General features: G+C 48.0%; 1 protein-coding gene across 10 annotated transcripts in view; it reads left to right on the top strand.

Annotated features, from left to right (window-relative positions):
• CASK (calcium/calmodulin dependent serine protein kinase) overlaps nt 1–15,034 on the top strand; it is a 417,331-nt gene that overhangs the window by 100,451 nt on the left and 301,846 nt on the right. For all 10 annotated transcript variants that reach the window (XM_073566047.1, XM_073566045.1, XM_073566050.1 and 7 more), the window contains exon 3: nt 11,122–11,227. In XM_073566047.1, the coding sequence (XP_073422148.1) occupies nt 11,122–11,227 (106 nt within the window). The remainder of the gene's footprint in view (nt 1–11,121; nt 11,228–15,034) is intronic.

Below are 15,034 nucleotides of genomic sequence, written 5' to 3'. Positions count from 1 at the left end.
TTAGATGCTTGATTACTTGTATGGTGACGGCAGGTTGTGGCTGCGTTGTTTAGTGTTTAGTATCTTTGCTACATTGCTCATTACAGCATCTGTAAGCAGAGTGTCAGTCTCATCTCAGAGACTACCTGCAGGCAAAATGCATACAATACACGGGAACATTGGCTAAGAGACGCACTGTGCTGCTTGCTTTTATAGCAGTTCAGAGAATAGCCATGCAGAAACCTACTTAAATCCTGCTTTATGTGCCTGAGCTATGTGTGACTGCTACAAGCTGCCACTTTGTAAACTAGTGACTGAGCACTGGAGCTTTCTCCTCAGCAGGAGCCTCTGATCTGTCTTCTGTATGTGCTGAGCTGTCACTGTGACTGTAATAAGAATTAGATTTATACGAACGAGCGGCGGCATTGCTGCGAATGTTTGGACATAACTGACAATTTGCTATACTCGCTGATTGAAATGAGTCTGGTGTGCTAATGGATCTGGAGACCTTTTCCTCTGTTTAACACTATCCTTTAATTTCTTTGGATGTTATTGCTTTATCATGTATAAAACAGAGTGGAGAAAAAAAAAAATTTTTCTATATATAATATTACACACACACACTGGCTATTGAAACCGTTCTGCCCGGGTGGCGAGCATTTTTATTGGTATATGGTCTCCCATCCTGGTATATGCTGCCCCCCTCCTATCCTGGTATGCATGGCATCCCTATCCTGGTATGCATGGTACCCTCACCCCCCCCCCCCCCCCCCAGTCCTGGTATGCATGGCACCCTATTCCTCATCCTGGTACCCCTCTCCCCCCTTTCCTGGAATGCATGGTCCCCTCTCCTCCCTTTTCGTGGTATGCACGGTCCACTCAACCCCCTTTCCTGGTATGCATGGTCCCCTCACCCCTATTAAACTACACATATACAAAAAAAACCCATTTATACTCGCCCTTCTTTCCTGTGTTCCAGCGCTATCACGTTCTGCTGGAGGTCGGGGAAGGAGTTTGGCGCCGGAGTACGCGCATGCCCGTACCGCGCTATCCGGCGCCAGATTGCTGAAGACACACTGCAAATGTGTCTTCAGTAAAATGGCGCCAGATCACGCTATGCTCATGCGCAATTCCGGCCGCACTCCTGCCCTGGCTGAAGAGAAGCGTTGCGGCAATGCTCCTCCCGGTCAGGTAAGTATGCTGCCCGAGATGGCGGTATTCAGTGTCTACGCGTACCGCCATCTCCCGGGCCATACACACTCTTCACCGCCTCATTCTGTCTGGAGCTAGACTACGCAGGCGTGTCGCTCTTGCTCAGTCCATAAAGGCTTCGGATAGAGTGACGCTTACAGCATATAAAATTTTATATAATATATACGTATATATATATATATTATACAGTAAAGACCAAAAGTTTGGACACACCTCATTCAAACAGTTTTCTTTATTTTCATGACTATGAAAATTGTAGATTCACTCTGAAGCCTTCAAAACTATGAATTAACACATGTGGAGTTATAAAATTAACAAAAAAGTGTGAAACAACTGAAAATATCTACTATATAATTGTCTAATTCTGTCTGTCTGTAATGGAAATCCTGCCTTGCTGATTGGTCGCGGCCTAACTGCTGCGACCAATCAGCGACCGTTGCTTAGTCGTCGCGGCTGCATTGCTTATTGTACAGGCACATTACAGCCGTTAAAGGCATCACTGCTGCTTCGCTCATTACACAGGCACAGTCCTGTACATATTCTGGGGTACAATACATTAGGTAACAGCAGAACAGTGACTGCAGCTCTGGGTGTAACAGGAGTATAATACATTAGGTAAGAGCAGAATGGTGACTGCAGCTCTGGGTGTAACTGGACTACAATACATTAGATAACAGCAGAACAGTGACAGCAGCTCTGCGTGTAACTGGAGTACATTAGGTAAGAGCAGAACAGTGACTGCAGCTCTGGGTGTAACAGGAGTACAATACATTTGGTAAGATCTGAACAGTGACTGCAGCTCTGGCTGTAACAGGAGTATAATACATTAGGTAAGTGCAGAACGGTGACTGCAGCTCTAGGTGTAACTGGACTACAATACATTAGGTGAAAGCAGAACAGTGACTGCAGCTCTAGGTGTAACTGGACTACAATACATTACTTAGCAGCAGAACAGTGACAGCAGCTCCGGGTGTAACAGGAGTATAATACACTAGATTGTGGCCCGATTCTATTGCATCGGGTATTCTAGAGTCTGTTAAAATAAAAAATAGTTATATACTCGCCTTCCGACGGCCCCCGGACTCTGTCCCTCCTCTCCATGCTCCCGGCATCGCCCGGTCCCAGTAATGCTTAGCAAGAAGGGCCGGAGATTACGTCACTCTCACGTGAGGGCGATGTCATCAGCGGTGTTTCGCGCAAAGCATTACTGGGACCGGAAGATGCCAGCAGCATGGAGAGGAGGGACAGAGTCCAGGGGCTGTCGGAAGGTGAGTATATCACTATTTTTTATTTTAACAGAGACTCTAGAATACCCGATGCGATAGAATCGGGCCACCATCTAGTCTAAATATATATAATTGTCTAATTCTGTCTGTCTGTCTTGCTTATTGTACAGGCACATTACAGCCGTTAAAGGCATCACTGCTGCTTCACTCATTACACAGGCACAGTCCTGTACATATTCTGGAGTACAATACATTAGGTAACAGCAGAACAGTGACTGCAGCTCTGGGTGTAACTGGAGTACAATACATTAGGCAAGATCTGAACAGTGACTGCAGCTCTGGGAGTAACTGGAGTACAATACATTAGGTAACAGCAGAACAGTGACTGCAGATCTGGGTGTAAGGCCGGGGTAACACTAACCAACGCAAAATACGGTCAGTATTTTACATGCGTAATACGGATGAATGGCCCCTAAACAGTGCTCCGTATGTCATCCGTAATCAATGTGTGGTCCGTATGTAATCCGTATGGCAAGATTTTCTCGCAGGCTTGCAAAATGGACATATAATTGAGCCCTATGACAGGTTTTATAACACAAACCAAAGAATAGATATAGACACACAGAATGCATATATATATATATATATATATATATATATATATATATATATATATATATATATATATATATATATATATACCGTATATACTCGAATATAAGCCGAGATTTTCAGCCCAAAAAATTGGGCCGAAAGTCCCCCTCTCGTCTTATATTCGAGTCATATACAAAGGGGGTCAGAGGGGGAGGGGGGGCGGGGGTGTCAGGTCATACTTACCCGTCCTGACGCTGTGTCTTGAGCCCCCAGCTTCTCCCCGTGCTCTCTCTTCATGCCTTCAACGGTCACGTAGTGCCGCTCATTAAAACTCATGAATATGCGCATATTCATGAGTTTTAATGAGCGGTACCACAGGACAGCTGAAGGCAGGAAGAGAGAGCACGGGGAGAAGCTGGGGGCTCAAGACACAGCGTCGGGACGGGTAAGTATAGCAATACTCACCTGTCCTGCGTCCATGGCTGCATGCTGCTGTCTGTCATCGGTCAGTGACTTCAGACAGCAGAGGGCGCGGTGACGTGGTTAGTGCGCGCTGCGCCCCCTGCAGTCTGAACGTCACTGACTGATGACGTGGCAGATAGCGGTGAGCAGCCATGGACGCAGGACACGTGAGTATCTCAGGTGCCAGCAGTGACACCGGCACCTGACACCCAGCGACGGAGAGGTGAGTATGTCTTTTTTATTTTTTTTTATTTTTACATGCAGCAGCAGCAGCAGCAGCATGGGGGCAGCATATGGGGGAACAATCTATGGAGCTTCTTCTGGGGTCAGCATATGGGGGAATAATCTGGAGCTTCTTCTGGGGTCAGCATATGGGGGAATAATCTGGAGCTTCTTCTGGGGTCAGCATATGGGGGAATAATCTATGGAGCTTCTTATGGGGACACCATATGGGGGAATAATCTATGGAGCATTTCCCACCCTAGGCTTATACTCGAGGCAATAAGTTCTCCCAGTTTTTTGTGGCAAAATTAGGGGGGTCGGCTTATACTTGGGTCGGCTTATACTCGAGTATATACGAGATAGATAGATAGAGAGATATATATATATATATATATATATATATATATACACACACATACATACAGTGGGGCAAAAAAGTAATTAGTCAGTCAGCAATAGTGCAAGTTCCACCACTTAAAAAGATGAGAGGCGTCTGTAATATACATCATAAGTAGACCTCAACTATGGGAGACAAACTGAGAAAAAAAAATCCAGAAAATCACATTGTCTGTTTTTTTTTTCATTTTATTTGCATATTATGGTGGAAAATAAGTATTTGGTCGGAAACAAAATTTCATCTCAATGCTTTGTGATATATCCTTTGTTGGCAATGACAGAGGTCAAACGTTTTCTGTAAGTCTTCACAAGGTTGCCACACACTGTTGTTGGTATGTTGGCCCATTCCTCCATGCAGATCTCCTCTAGAGCAGTGATGTTTTTGGCTTTTCGCTTGGCAACACGGACTTTCAACTCCCTCCAAAGGTTTTCTATAGGGTTGAGATCTGGAGACAGGCTAGGCCACTCCAGGACCTTGAAATGCTTCTTACGAAGCCACTCCTTCGTTGCCCTGGCGGTGTGCTTTGGATCATTGTCATGTTGAAAGACCCAGCCACGTTTCATCTTCAATGCCCTTGCTGATGGAAGGAGGTTTGCACTCAAAATCTCACGATACATGGCCCCATTCATTCTTTCATGTACCCGGATCAGTCGTCCTGGCCCCTTTGCAGAGAAACAGCCCCAAAGCATGATGTTTCCACCACCATGCTTTACAGTAGGTATGGTGTTTGATGGATGCAACTCAGTATTCTTTTTCCTCCAAACACAACTTGGACACCGGGTCGCAAGTCACATGTGTGGTCCGTGTGTAATCCGTATTTTTGCGCACCAATAGACTTGCATTGGCGTGACAGGCGGGACAGAGTCCGGGGGCCGTCGGAAGGTGAGTATGTAACTATTTTTTATTTTAACAGAGACTCTAGAATACCCGATGCGATAGAATCGGGCCACCATCTAGTGTATTATACTCCTGTTACACCCGGAGCTGCTGTCACTGTTCTGTTATTACCTAATGTATTGTACTCTAGTTACACCCAGAGCTGCTGTCAGTGTTCTTGTCACGGTCACGTGTGTCTGGACGCAGCGAGTACCGCAAGGCGAACCCATATGACACACGTGACCCTGGATACACCGCATCTAGTTGGGCGAATTTAAATAATACGACGTGCAGCTGGATACACCGCCTCCAAATGGCGAATTTAGGTATTACACGTATACATACAGTAGTCTGGAAACCCCGCCTCCAGTAAGGCGAATTTAAATAATAAAGGGGGAACCTGGGTAACATTAACAATGGAGGGCCCTGCAATAGGGAAAAGCGAAGTGGAGACCTCCTGTACTCCCCTGAGCTAGTGTCCCTGCACTCCTAACGTTCCCTGTGCCGGTTCCGCACCGGGCGACGCACAGGATACCTTTTAACCTTAGCTCGCCCTGGACCTAAACCCTCACTAGGGAATTGGTCGGTGCGGAAACTAATCCCACCACTGCACTAAACACACATGAGGGAAAATGACAATACAGGGGAAACACCACTTAGCTTTGCTCTGTTGCGTACGCTCCTAGCAACAGAGCCCACCACCTGTGTGCATCTTCTCCTCCACCCGGATCCATCACCATAACTGGATCCTTCACCATAGTGCAGCCTTGGAGCAGAGTCCACCACCAATTGCAGAAGTCCAGTAACAGAGTCCCAAAGATGAGTTCAGCTCCTGCCCAAAAAGTCAAGCATGCTTGAGTCCAGCTCTCAGCAACCAAGTCCCGCATGCTGAGTGCAACTCTCTCCATAGTCGTCACTCCACCAATCCATGCAAGCACTTCCTGCCGACACCATAAACTGTGACTCCACCACGCCATGCCAGCCCTTCTTGCAGACCACATAGCTCCCACTCGTCCCCTCTGGCTGGCTGCGCAGGACTCATGTTCCGCTCCTTCCTTCACCCAGGCTTCCTTGTGAAAGAGTAACACACAATATCACCAACAGTGATTGAACACACCTGACTCTTTTATAGAGCCTCACAACTGATTTATAATTACGTGCACATTAAACCAAAGAAACTAGAGTGCACTACCGCTCACCACCACCGGGGCAACTTAGAACAAATGACACCACGTGTAATAATTCTAATGGCCACCGGGGGCAATCAACCCACTTTGGCACTAAGCCAAAGGAAAAAAAAAAGTTCACTTTGTCCATTTAGGTTATGTGCACACGCTGCGGATTCACCCGCGGATTTGTCTCTGCGGATCCGCAGGTAAGACAGCAGGTAAAATGACCTGCAGTTTGACACCTGGACTATGGAATAGGTGGCAAACCGCAGCAGAATCCGCAGAAAGAATTGACATGTCAATTCTTTCTGCGGATTCAAAACCGCAGCTTTTCCGCAGTTGAAAATCCGCAGCATGTGCTCAGTGGAATGTAAATCCCTAGACTTTCATTGTACTGTACATTGTCTGCAGAACTGCTGCGAATCCGCAGCAGACTCTGCAGCGTGTGCACATAGCCTTACTTGTCAGATCCACCTTCGATCATGACCGTACCCCCTCCTTAATGAGGGGCCTCTGGACCCTCAAGACCACTCCTCATTAGGGAAACACCTACAGCGGGGACGCCCAGCTCCTGAGTTCACCCCACCACTACCTGACACTTCAGGTTAATGACAAACGCACCGCTGGTATTGGCAATAATGTTAGTTTTGGAGGCACCACTCATCTCCACAGTGCCGACCTGGGGAACGAGTTTATGTGTATGTTTGCTATGAGCTAATCAGACTCCACAACACACTTCACACTTCCACAAGCTGTTTCTTGGTGGCCACCCATACATGCTCGTACACACACAGGTCCGGACCTGAACGTTTATTGCCACGCATTCGTTTGTCATATTTTGGTGAACTCATTCTGGACTCGACAACAGAGGCGTCCCCCTGTGTCCACACTCACACCCCCGCTATTCACCAAGGGACACCACCCTCCAACCCTTTCACCATGAGGTCTGCTCCTCCCAGGGTTGGAGTCCACCACCATTTGCAGCTGCCCAATCATCCCCTCTGGCTGGGCTGCGCAGGACTCATGTTCCGCTCCTTCCTTCACCCAGGATTCTTTGTGAAAGATTAACACACAATATCACCAACAGTGATTGAACACACCTGACTCTTTTATAGAGCCTCACACCTGATTTATAATTACGTGCACTTTAAACCAAAGAAATTAGAGTGCACTACCGCTCACCACCACCGGGGCAACTTAGAACAAACGACACCACGTGTAATAATTCTAATGGCCACCGGGGGGCAATCAACCCACTTTGGCACTAAGCCATAGGAAAAAAAGTTCACTTTGTCCATTTACTTGTCAGATCCACCTTGGATCATGACAGTTCTGTTATCTAATGTATTGTACTCCAGTTACTCCTAGAGCTGCAGTTACTGTTCTGCTTTTACCTAATGTATTGTAGTCCAGTTACACCCAGAGCTGCAGTTACTGTTCTGCTTTTACCTAATGTATTTTACTCCTGTTACACCCAGAGCTGCAGTCACTGTTCAGATCTTACCAAATGTATTGTACTCCTGTTACACCCAGAGCTGCAGTCACTGTTCTGCTGTTACCTAATGTACTGTTACACCCAGATCTGCAGTCACTGTTCTGCTGTTACCTAATGTATTGTACTCCAGAATATGTACAGGACTGTGCCTGTGTAATGAGCAACGCAGCAGTGATGCCTTTAACGGCTGTAATGGGCCTGTACAATAACAAAGACAGACAGACAGAAATATATATATATATATATATATATATATATATATAATGACTAGATGGTGGCCCGATTCTATCGCATCAGGTATTCTAGAGTCTCTGTTAAAATAAAAAATAGTGATATACTCACCTTCCGACGGCCCCCGAACTCTGTCCCTCCTCTCCATGCTCCTGGCATCTTCCGGTCCCAGTAATGCTTTGCGCGAAACACCGCTGATGACGTCGCCCTCACGTGAGAGTGACGTAATGTCTTCTTACTAAGCATTACTGGGACCGGAAGAGGCCGGGAGCGTGGTGAGAAGAGAGAGAGAGAGTCCGGGGGCCGTCGGAAGGTGGGTATATAACTTTTTTTCATTTTAGCAGAGACTCTAGAATACCCGATGTGATAGAATCGGGCCACCATCTAGTGCATTATACTCCTGTTACACCCGGAGCTGCTGTCACTGTTCTGCTGTTATCTAATGTATTGTACTCCTGTTACTCCCAGAGCTTCAGTTTCTGTTCTGCTGTTACCTAATGTATTGTACTCCTGTTACACCCAGAGCTGCAGTCACTGTTCTGCTTTTACCCAATGTATTGTAGTCGAGTTACACCTAGAGCTGCAGTCACCGTTCTGCACTTACCTAATGTATTGTACGCTAGTTACACCCAGAGCTGCACTGTTCTGCTCTTACCTAATGTATTATACGCAAGTTACACCCAGAGCTGCAGTCACCGTTCTGCTGTTACCTAATGTACTCCTGTTACAGCCAGAGCTGCAATCACTGTTCAGATCTTACCAAATGTATTGTACTCCAGTTACACCCGGATCTGCAGTCACTTTTCTGCTGTTATCTAATGTATTGTACTCTAGTTACACCCAGATCTGCAGTCACTTTTCTGCTGTTACCTAATGTATTGTACTCCAGAATATGTACAGAACTGTGCCTGTGTGATGAGCGACGCAGCAGTGATGCCTTTAATGGCTGTAATGTGCCTGTTCAATAAGCAATGCAGCCGTGTTGCCGCGACGACTAAGCAACTGTCGCTGATTGGTCGCAGCAATTAGGCCGCAACCAATCAGCAAGGCAGGATTTCCATGACTGACTGACACAATTATATAGTATATGTATGTATGTGTGTGTATATAACGTTGTACATTTAGGAATCCACATTTAATTACTCAGTCAAGCGGCCATATAAATCTGACCACTATCACACCAGCTCACGGTCAGGTCATTGACTCTACCCATCCAAGCGTGACATCTGGATAGGCATACAGAGCCGCCGGCCCGATGGTGCACTGCGTTCCAATTAAAGTAGCCAGCCATCTGTGTCCTAAGGTTAGAATTCTGTTGTGGATGCCCACTTCCCCTCATTCTCAGCTTCCCTACTTTACTAACAAACTCAGAATATTCTTAAAATTGACTTTACTGCGGCCAGTCGAAGGAAATGTATTTTATTTCTCCTGGTAGGCCTGTTTCACATTTCATTTTTTTTGACGTTAGTCAAAATCCGTCAGAGTGTGAAAAAAGATCCGTTTCCGTTTTGCCACAAACGGATGCCACCAAATCATCCGCTGTAGTAGATAGTGCCTGAAATTTAAAGTAACATGATGAGAGAGAGACAGATGCTATCCGCTGTTTTAACACAGACAAAAATAGTTAGAAGGCTGGGGCTGATGGTCACCCACAGGAGGTAAAAACTAATCTCTGTACTATTTGTACTATGTGTATAGGACTATTGGTTATTGATACATTGATTTCTGTGCCTTTGTGGCACTCTCTCATAGCTATGTAGCGTCTCATGAGGGTTTGGTGTTTTTTTTTTAGACATGTGCAACCTCTTTATATTGTAAATGTGGGTAGTGGTGTTTCATTTTGGATTTCCCACTTTTTAAATCTGTATGTCTTTTGGCTACTTAATAAAGGTTTATATTTTTATAAACTCTTTGGGTTCATTTGTGTAGCTTTCCATCTTTATTTGAACCCAATGTTGTGTCCAATATTTAGTAAGGGGCTATAGAATACTCTTCACTTGAATAAGTGTTAGAAATGCCTCATATCTCTGCTTCAACACCTCTGTTAAAAAAAGTTTCATTGTACGTCCACCCCAGACAGCGGACGCCAAAATTATGACGGATCCGTCAAAAGATGGATGCAACTAATGACCATCCGTCACTAATGCAAGTCTATGGGAACAAAAACGGATCCACCCAAAAAAATGACGGATCTGTTTTTTTTTCTTTCTTTTTTTTTTTTTTTTTGCAAAACGGCGGTTTCTGGCTGACGTAAAAAAACTGAGGTGTGAAAAAGGCCGTAGCCTCTTACATTCGGTCATAGTAGTGCGTCTTCAGCCAAGCCCCGGGACTGACGGGACTGCCAGCTCATCAGTGCAAAGGGGGCTGTCAACCAATGCCAGGACATGGATACAGCTGCCACTCACTATGTGTACTGAGTGGTGGCTGAAGACTCCTCTCTGACTGAAGGCCACAGGCCTCCTTTCTAGGGCACAGTCAGATGGCCATAATAAATTTGATCAAGATCTGAGCAAAGTGCACAGACTGGCCTTCGGCTCTCCCTACCTGAGCGTGACTGCTTCATGTATTTCTGTGCAGCTGTTGCGCTCTGGGTAGGCGAGCTACCGGCCAGTCCATGCACTGCTTTTCATCTGACAGCTTTTAGACATATGAATTTTATCTAAAGGGGTTCCTCACTGTAACTCTCCTCCTATTGAACTAAATAGGAGCCAAGCTGCAATGTCAGCAACAGCCACTAACTGGTGTATGGAGCCAAAAACAGATGATTGTGCCAGTTGTCTAATCCTAATCAATCTGATATTGATCTATCTTAAAGGAGTAGTCCGAAGTTGAACTAAATTTAATTCTAAATCCCTATCTATTTAGTGACGTGATCCAAGCTATTTTCTATTATACTTTCATTAAAAATGCCCTACTGTTCCCTAACTAGCCCCTCAACAGAAACATTTAGACCGTGTCTACTATAGTGGGATGTTAGAATTACTTTTTAAAAACTTAACACAATTATTAGTGTGAACAGTAGTTTTTGCCTTGTGTCAGGTGGAGTGCATATTGCGTCCTCCTGATACAATAGTGTGACCTTACACGTTGTATGCATTACGCTTTCCAATGTCTATAATGAAGACCTGAGATTTCTCTATAGAGTCGGTTGGTGACCTTTTTATGTTTTCACTCTGAATTTTGCAGTCCACAAGGCAGAGAACATGAGATCCCGGCTCCGTTTTCTCGTGACCTGATGTATTCCTTTTGTTCTTGCAGATTTGAAGCGAGAAGCCAGCATATGTCACATGCTGAAGCATCCCCACATTGTGGAGCTCCTGGAGACATACAGCTCGGATGGCATGCTCTACATGGTTTTCGAATTGTAAGTTTGTTAAATTTAATGTATATGTTTTATTTTTTTTGTTCCCCCCACCCCCCACCCCATCTTATGCAAAAAGCAATTCTAGTAATGTGTGAAGTTCTAAGAGATTTGTACTTACTCGGATCTTCTGGTCTCTTCACCTGCCTTGCTCAGTCCTTCCATTAAAGGGGATCTGTCACCCTTTTTATCCCCTATTGGCTGCCGGCATAGACATCGGGGGCTTATCTACAGCATTCTGTAATGCTGTAGATAAGCCCCCGATGTAACCTGAAAGAGAAGAAAAACACGTTATATTATACTCACCGAGGTGGGCGGTCCGGTCCGATGGGTGTTGCGGTCCGGTCCGGCACCTCCCTTCTTCATGCGATGACGTCCTCTTCTCCCGTCCTGAAATGGCTCCGGCGCAGGCGCATTGCTCTGCCCTGTTGAGGGCAGAGCAAAATTCTGCAGAGCGCAGGCGCCAGACCTCTCCCGACGCCTGCGCACTACAGGACTCTGCTCTGCCCTCAACAGGGCAGAGCAGTGCGCCTGCACCGGAGCCATTACAGGATGGGAGAAGAGGACGTCATCGCATGAAGAAGGGAGGCGCCGGACGGGACGGCGACACCCATCGGACCGGACCGCCCACCTCGGTGAGTATAATATAACGTGTTTTTCCAGGACGTCCACCTGACAGCACCATGGAGGACGTCCTCCTCCTCTTTACAGGGACAGGAAAGCACACGAGAGGTTAAAAGGCCCCGTCCCACCCCTTTCCCTCAGTGTCTTTCCTGTCCCTGCATGGAGGGACATACGAGAGGAAGAGCAGGAAGCTTACCGGAGGGCGCAGGGGGATCGGGCGGCCAGTCCAATCCTTCCCCCTGTCAGGATGCCCAGGGCCGACACTTCCCTGTGGGGAGTCCCTCTGCACCAAAGCCAGGAGCAGGACGTCGCTCCTGGAGGGAGCTGCTCCTCCCGGTGGGAGGCTCTCTGCTCCAGGCCGGACCGCAGTGCCACGGTAAGCCGGGTCCCCGCACGCAGCGGGCGGTGCGGGCGCCAGCGACAGAGAACCCGGGCCACACTGCAGGGGCAGCTAGAAGCCGGGTCCCCGCAGAAAGCCGGGTGGGCGCCGCCATTGCAGGACGCCCGTCGGGCAGGGCTTCAGAGCTGGGCAGGAAGCGGAAGTGGCCGGCGCGATCTCAGTCATCGCGGGAGGACCCGCAGCGATGACGTCACGCGCCGACTTGAAATCAGCGCGCCAGCAGCCTGGGCACGCCAGCAAGCTCAGCGCACGCCAGCAGCTCACCACGCGCAACAGCTGCTTCGGTGGTATGGACCCAGAGGCGCCAGCCGACAGAGGGGTAAGTGCGCCTGGCGCAATCCAACCCCCACACGGCCTTCCCTGCAGCCCAGGACAACTGACCAGACTATCCCTGTTCTGTATCGTACAGGAGAAGGGTACCCCAGCCCCTCTGACAGAGGTTAAGGATTCGGCAAAGTCCACATCTAAATCTGTCAGATGCCTGGTTTGCAGGGTAAAGCTGCCAGACACCTATATCAAGACTCTCTGCGGACCCTGCACTTCAAGGGTTGTAAGAGACGAGCAGCCGTCCCTCCTTGCCGAGATGTGATCCTTGATTCGGGAGGAAGTACAGACCACCAGATCCAGTCTCTCACGGCAGCAGTCCCCTAGTCCGGGGCCAAGCCGGAAGCGGCCGAGGTGGGAGATGGAGCTAGCCTCGGAGACGAGCTCGTCTGAGGGGTCAGACCCCCGGGACTCGGATCCCGAGGAGGAGGGGGAGATCCCGACTGACAGGAGGGACCAAGGCAGGAAATACCTGTTTAAGTTAGAGGACACTGATGACTTGGTGCAGGCGGTAAGGAACACCATGCAGATCGAGGATGTTCCAAAACCGCAGTCCCGACAGGACCTGATGTTTGGGGGACTGGTCGCTCGGAAACAAACGGTGTTCCCCGTAAGCGAACACATTAAGACAATGGTCCTAGAAGAATGGAAAGAGGCAGAACGTCGACTCGTACTGTCTCGGGACTTTAAGAGCTGACTGCCCTTTGACCCAGAGGAAACACGATTGTGGGAGGAAATTCCTAAAATTGATGTTCCTGTAGCTAAGGTGACCAAAAAGACCGCCATCCCCTTCGAGGACTCATCAAGTCTGAGACCCGATGGACCGGAAGGTGGATGTTCTGTTAAAGCGAACATGGGAAATAGCAGCCACCTCGGTGGCCAGGTCCATGTTCCTATGGGTGGGGCAGTTGGATCGAGCATTTATTCAACAAGACCCCTAGATCTGAGATCCTAGCTTCCCTCCCTCTGATGAAATCAGCCACTGCGTTCCTTTCAGATACGTCGGCCGAGTCAGTAAGATTCGCAGCCAGAAACGGCTCCCTTTCCAACGCAGCTAGGCAAGCGGTTTGGCTGAAGTCTTGGTCTGGGGATAATGCTTCAAAGGCAAAGCTTTGCTCCATCTCCTTTTCAGGCTCAAGGGTGTTCGGGCCAGCTCTAGATAGCATCCTAGAGCAGGTGTCTGACAAAAACAAGGGGTTTCCAGAAGAAAAACCCAAGCGTCCCCAGTCCTTTTGTAGAGGGTCCTTTTTCAGGAGACAGACCGACTTTAGGAGCCAGGGTAGATCCAACAGGGGCTCCTTTAGAAACACTCAGAGCCAGGGAGGGAGAAGCAAAGCCCCTCTTTTCGCGTCATCCTCCAGGTCTAGAAGGCAATGACGCCATAGGTGTCGGGGGAAGATCCCCTCCCCCCGACAGATACATCACCCCCACCGTAGTGCCGGAAGACTCTACCATGTGGGCTGATCTACAGGACCTGCTCAGGTCAGAGGTCATAGTACCAGTTCCGCAGCAGGAGAGGGGAAAAGGTCATTACTCTTCCCTATTCTCATTTACAAAACCATCTGGCGAGGCCAGAACGATCATAAACTTAAAACCCCTAAATGCTTGGGTGGTATACAAAAGGTTTTGAATGGAATCAATACGTTCGGCAATTCAACTTATAGACAGGAATGCCGTCATGTGTACTCTGGACCTGAAGAGTGCATACTATCAGGTCCCCATCCATCCCTCATCTCAAAGCTTACTAAGATTCGCAATCAGTCTACCGTCCCGGACATGCCACTTCCAGTTCCAGTGCCTTCCGATGGGGCTGGCTTCGGCCCCCCGAATATTCACAAAGCTGGTAGCGGAGGTGGTAGCCTACCTGAGAAATCAGGGAGTCATTATAATACCGTATCTAGACTTTCTCCTAGTCGCAGGATCAGAAGAAAAGCTCATTCAGGACAGGAGCCGAATGATCAGAACACTGGAGTATTTCGGCTGGCTGATCAACAAACAGAAGTCAGACCTAAAGCCAGAAAGCAGGAAAATCTTCCTGGGAGTCCTTCTAGATTCAAGAGACAGAATATCCCGGCTACCGAGAAAAAAGCAGCAGATAATTCAGGACAGAGTCAGGGGACTACTGAAACATTGCTCCTCCATAAGAGGTGCAATGGAAGTCCTGGGTTTGATGACGGCTTGCATTCCATGTGTCAGATGGGCCCAGTCCCATTCGAGGCCCATGCAAAAGGAAATCCTCGCAGGATGGAACAGGCGTCAGGATTCTCTCGACAGGCCCATATCCGTACCAGACACGGTAAAAAGATCCCTACGGTGGTGGATACAGCCCCAGAACTTGCAGGTGGGCGTTCTATGGACAAACTCGCCGTACGTTGTAATCACCACAGACCCCCGTACGTGGGGATGGGGAGCCCACGTAGAAGGGAGAATTTTCCAGGGAAGATGGCCGGTCAGCATCAGAA

Source organism: Dendrobates tinctorius, unplaced genomic scaffold (assembly GCF_039654945.1).
Source record: "Dendrobates tinctorius isolate UK_male_01 unplaced genomic scaffold, ASM3965494v1 ptg000016l, whole genome shotgun sequence".
NCBI lineage: Eukaryota > Metazoa > Chordata > Amphibia > Anura > Dendrobatidae > Dendrobates > Dendrobates tinctorius.
This window is presented reverse-complemented; position numbering and strand designations above follow the sequence as displayed.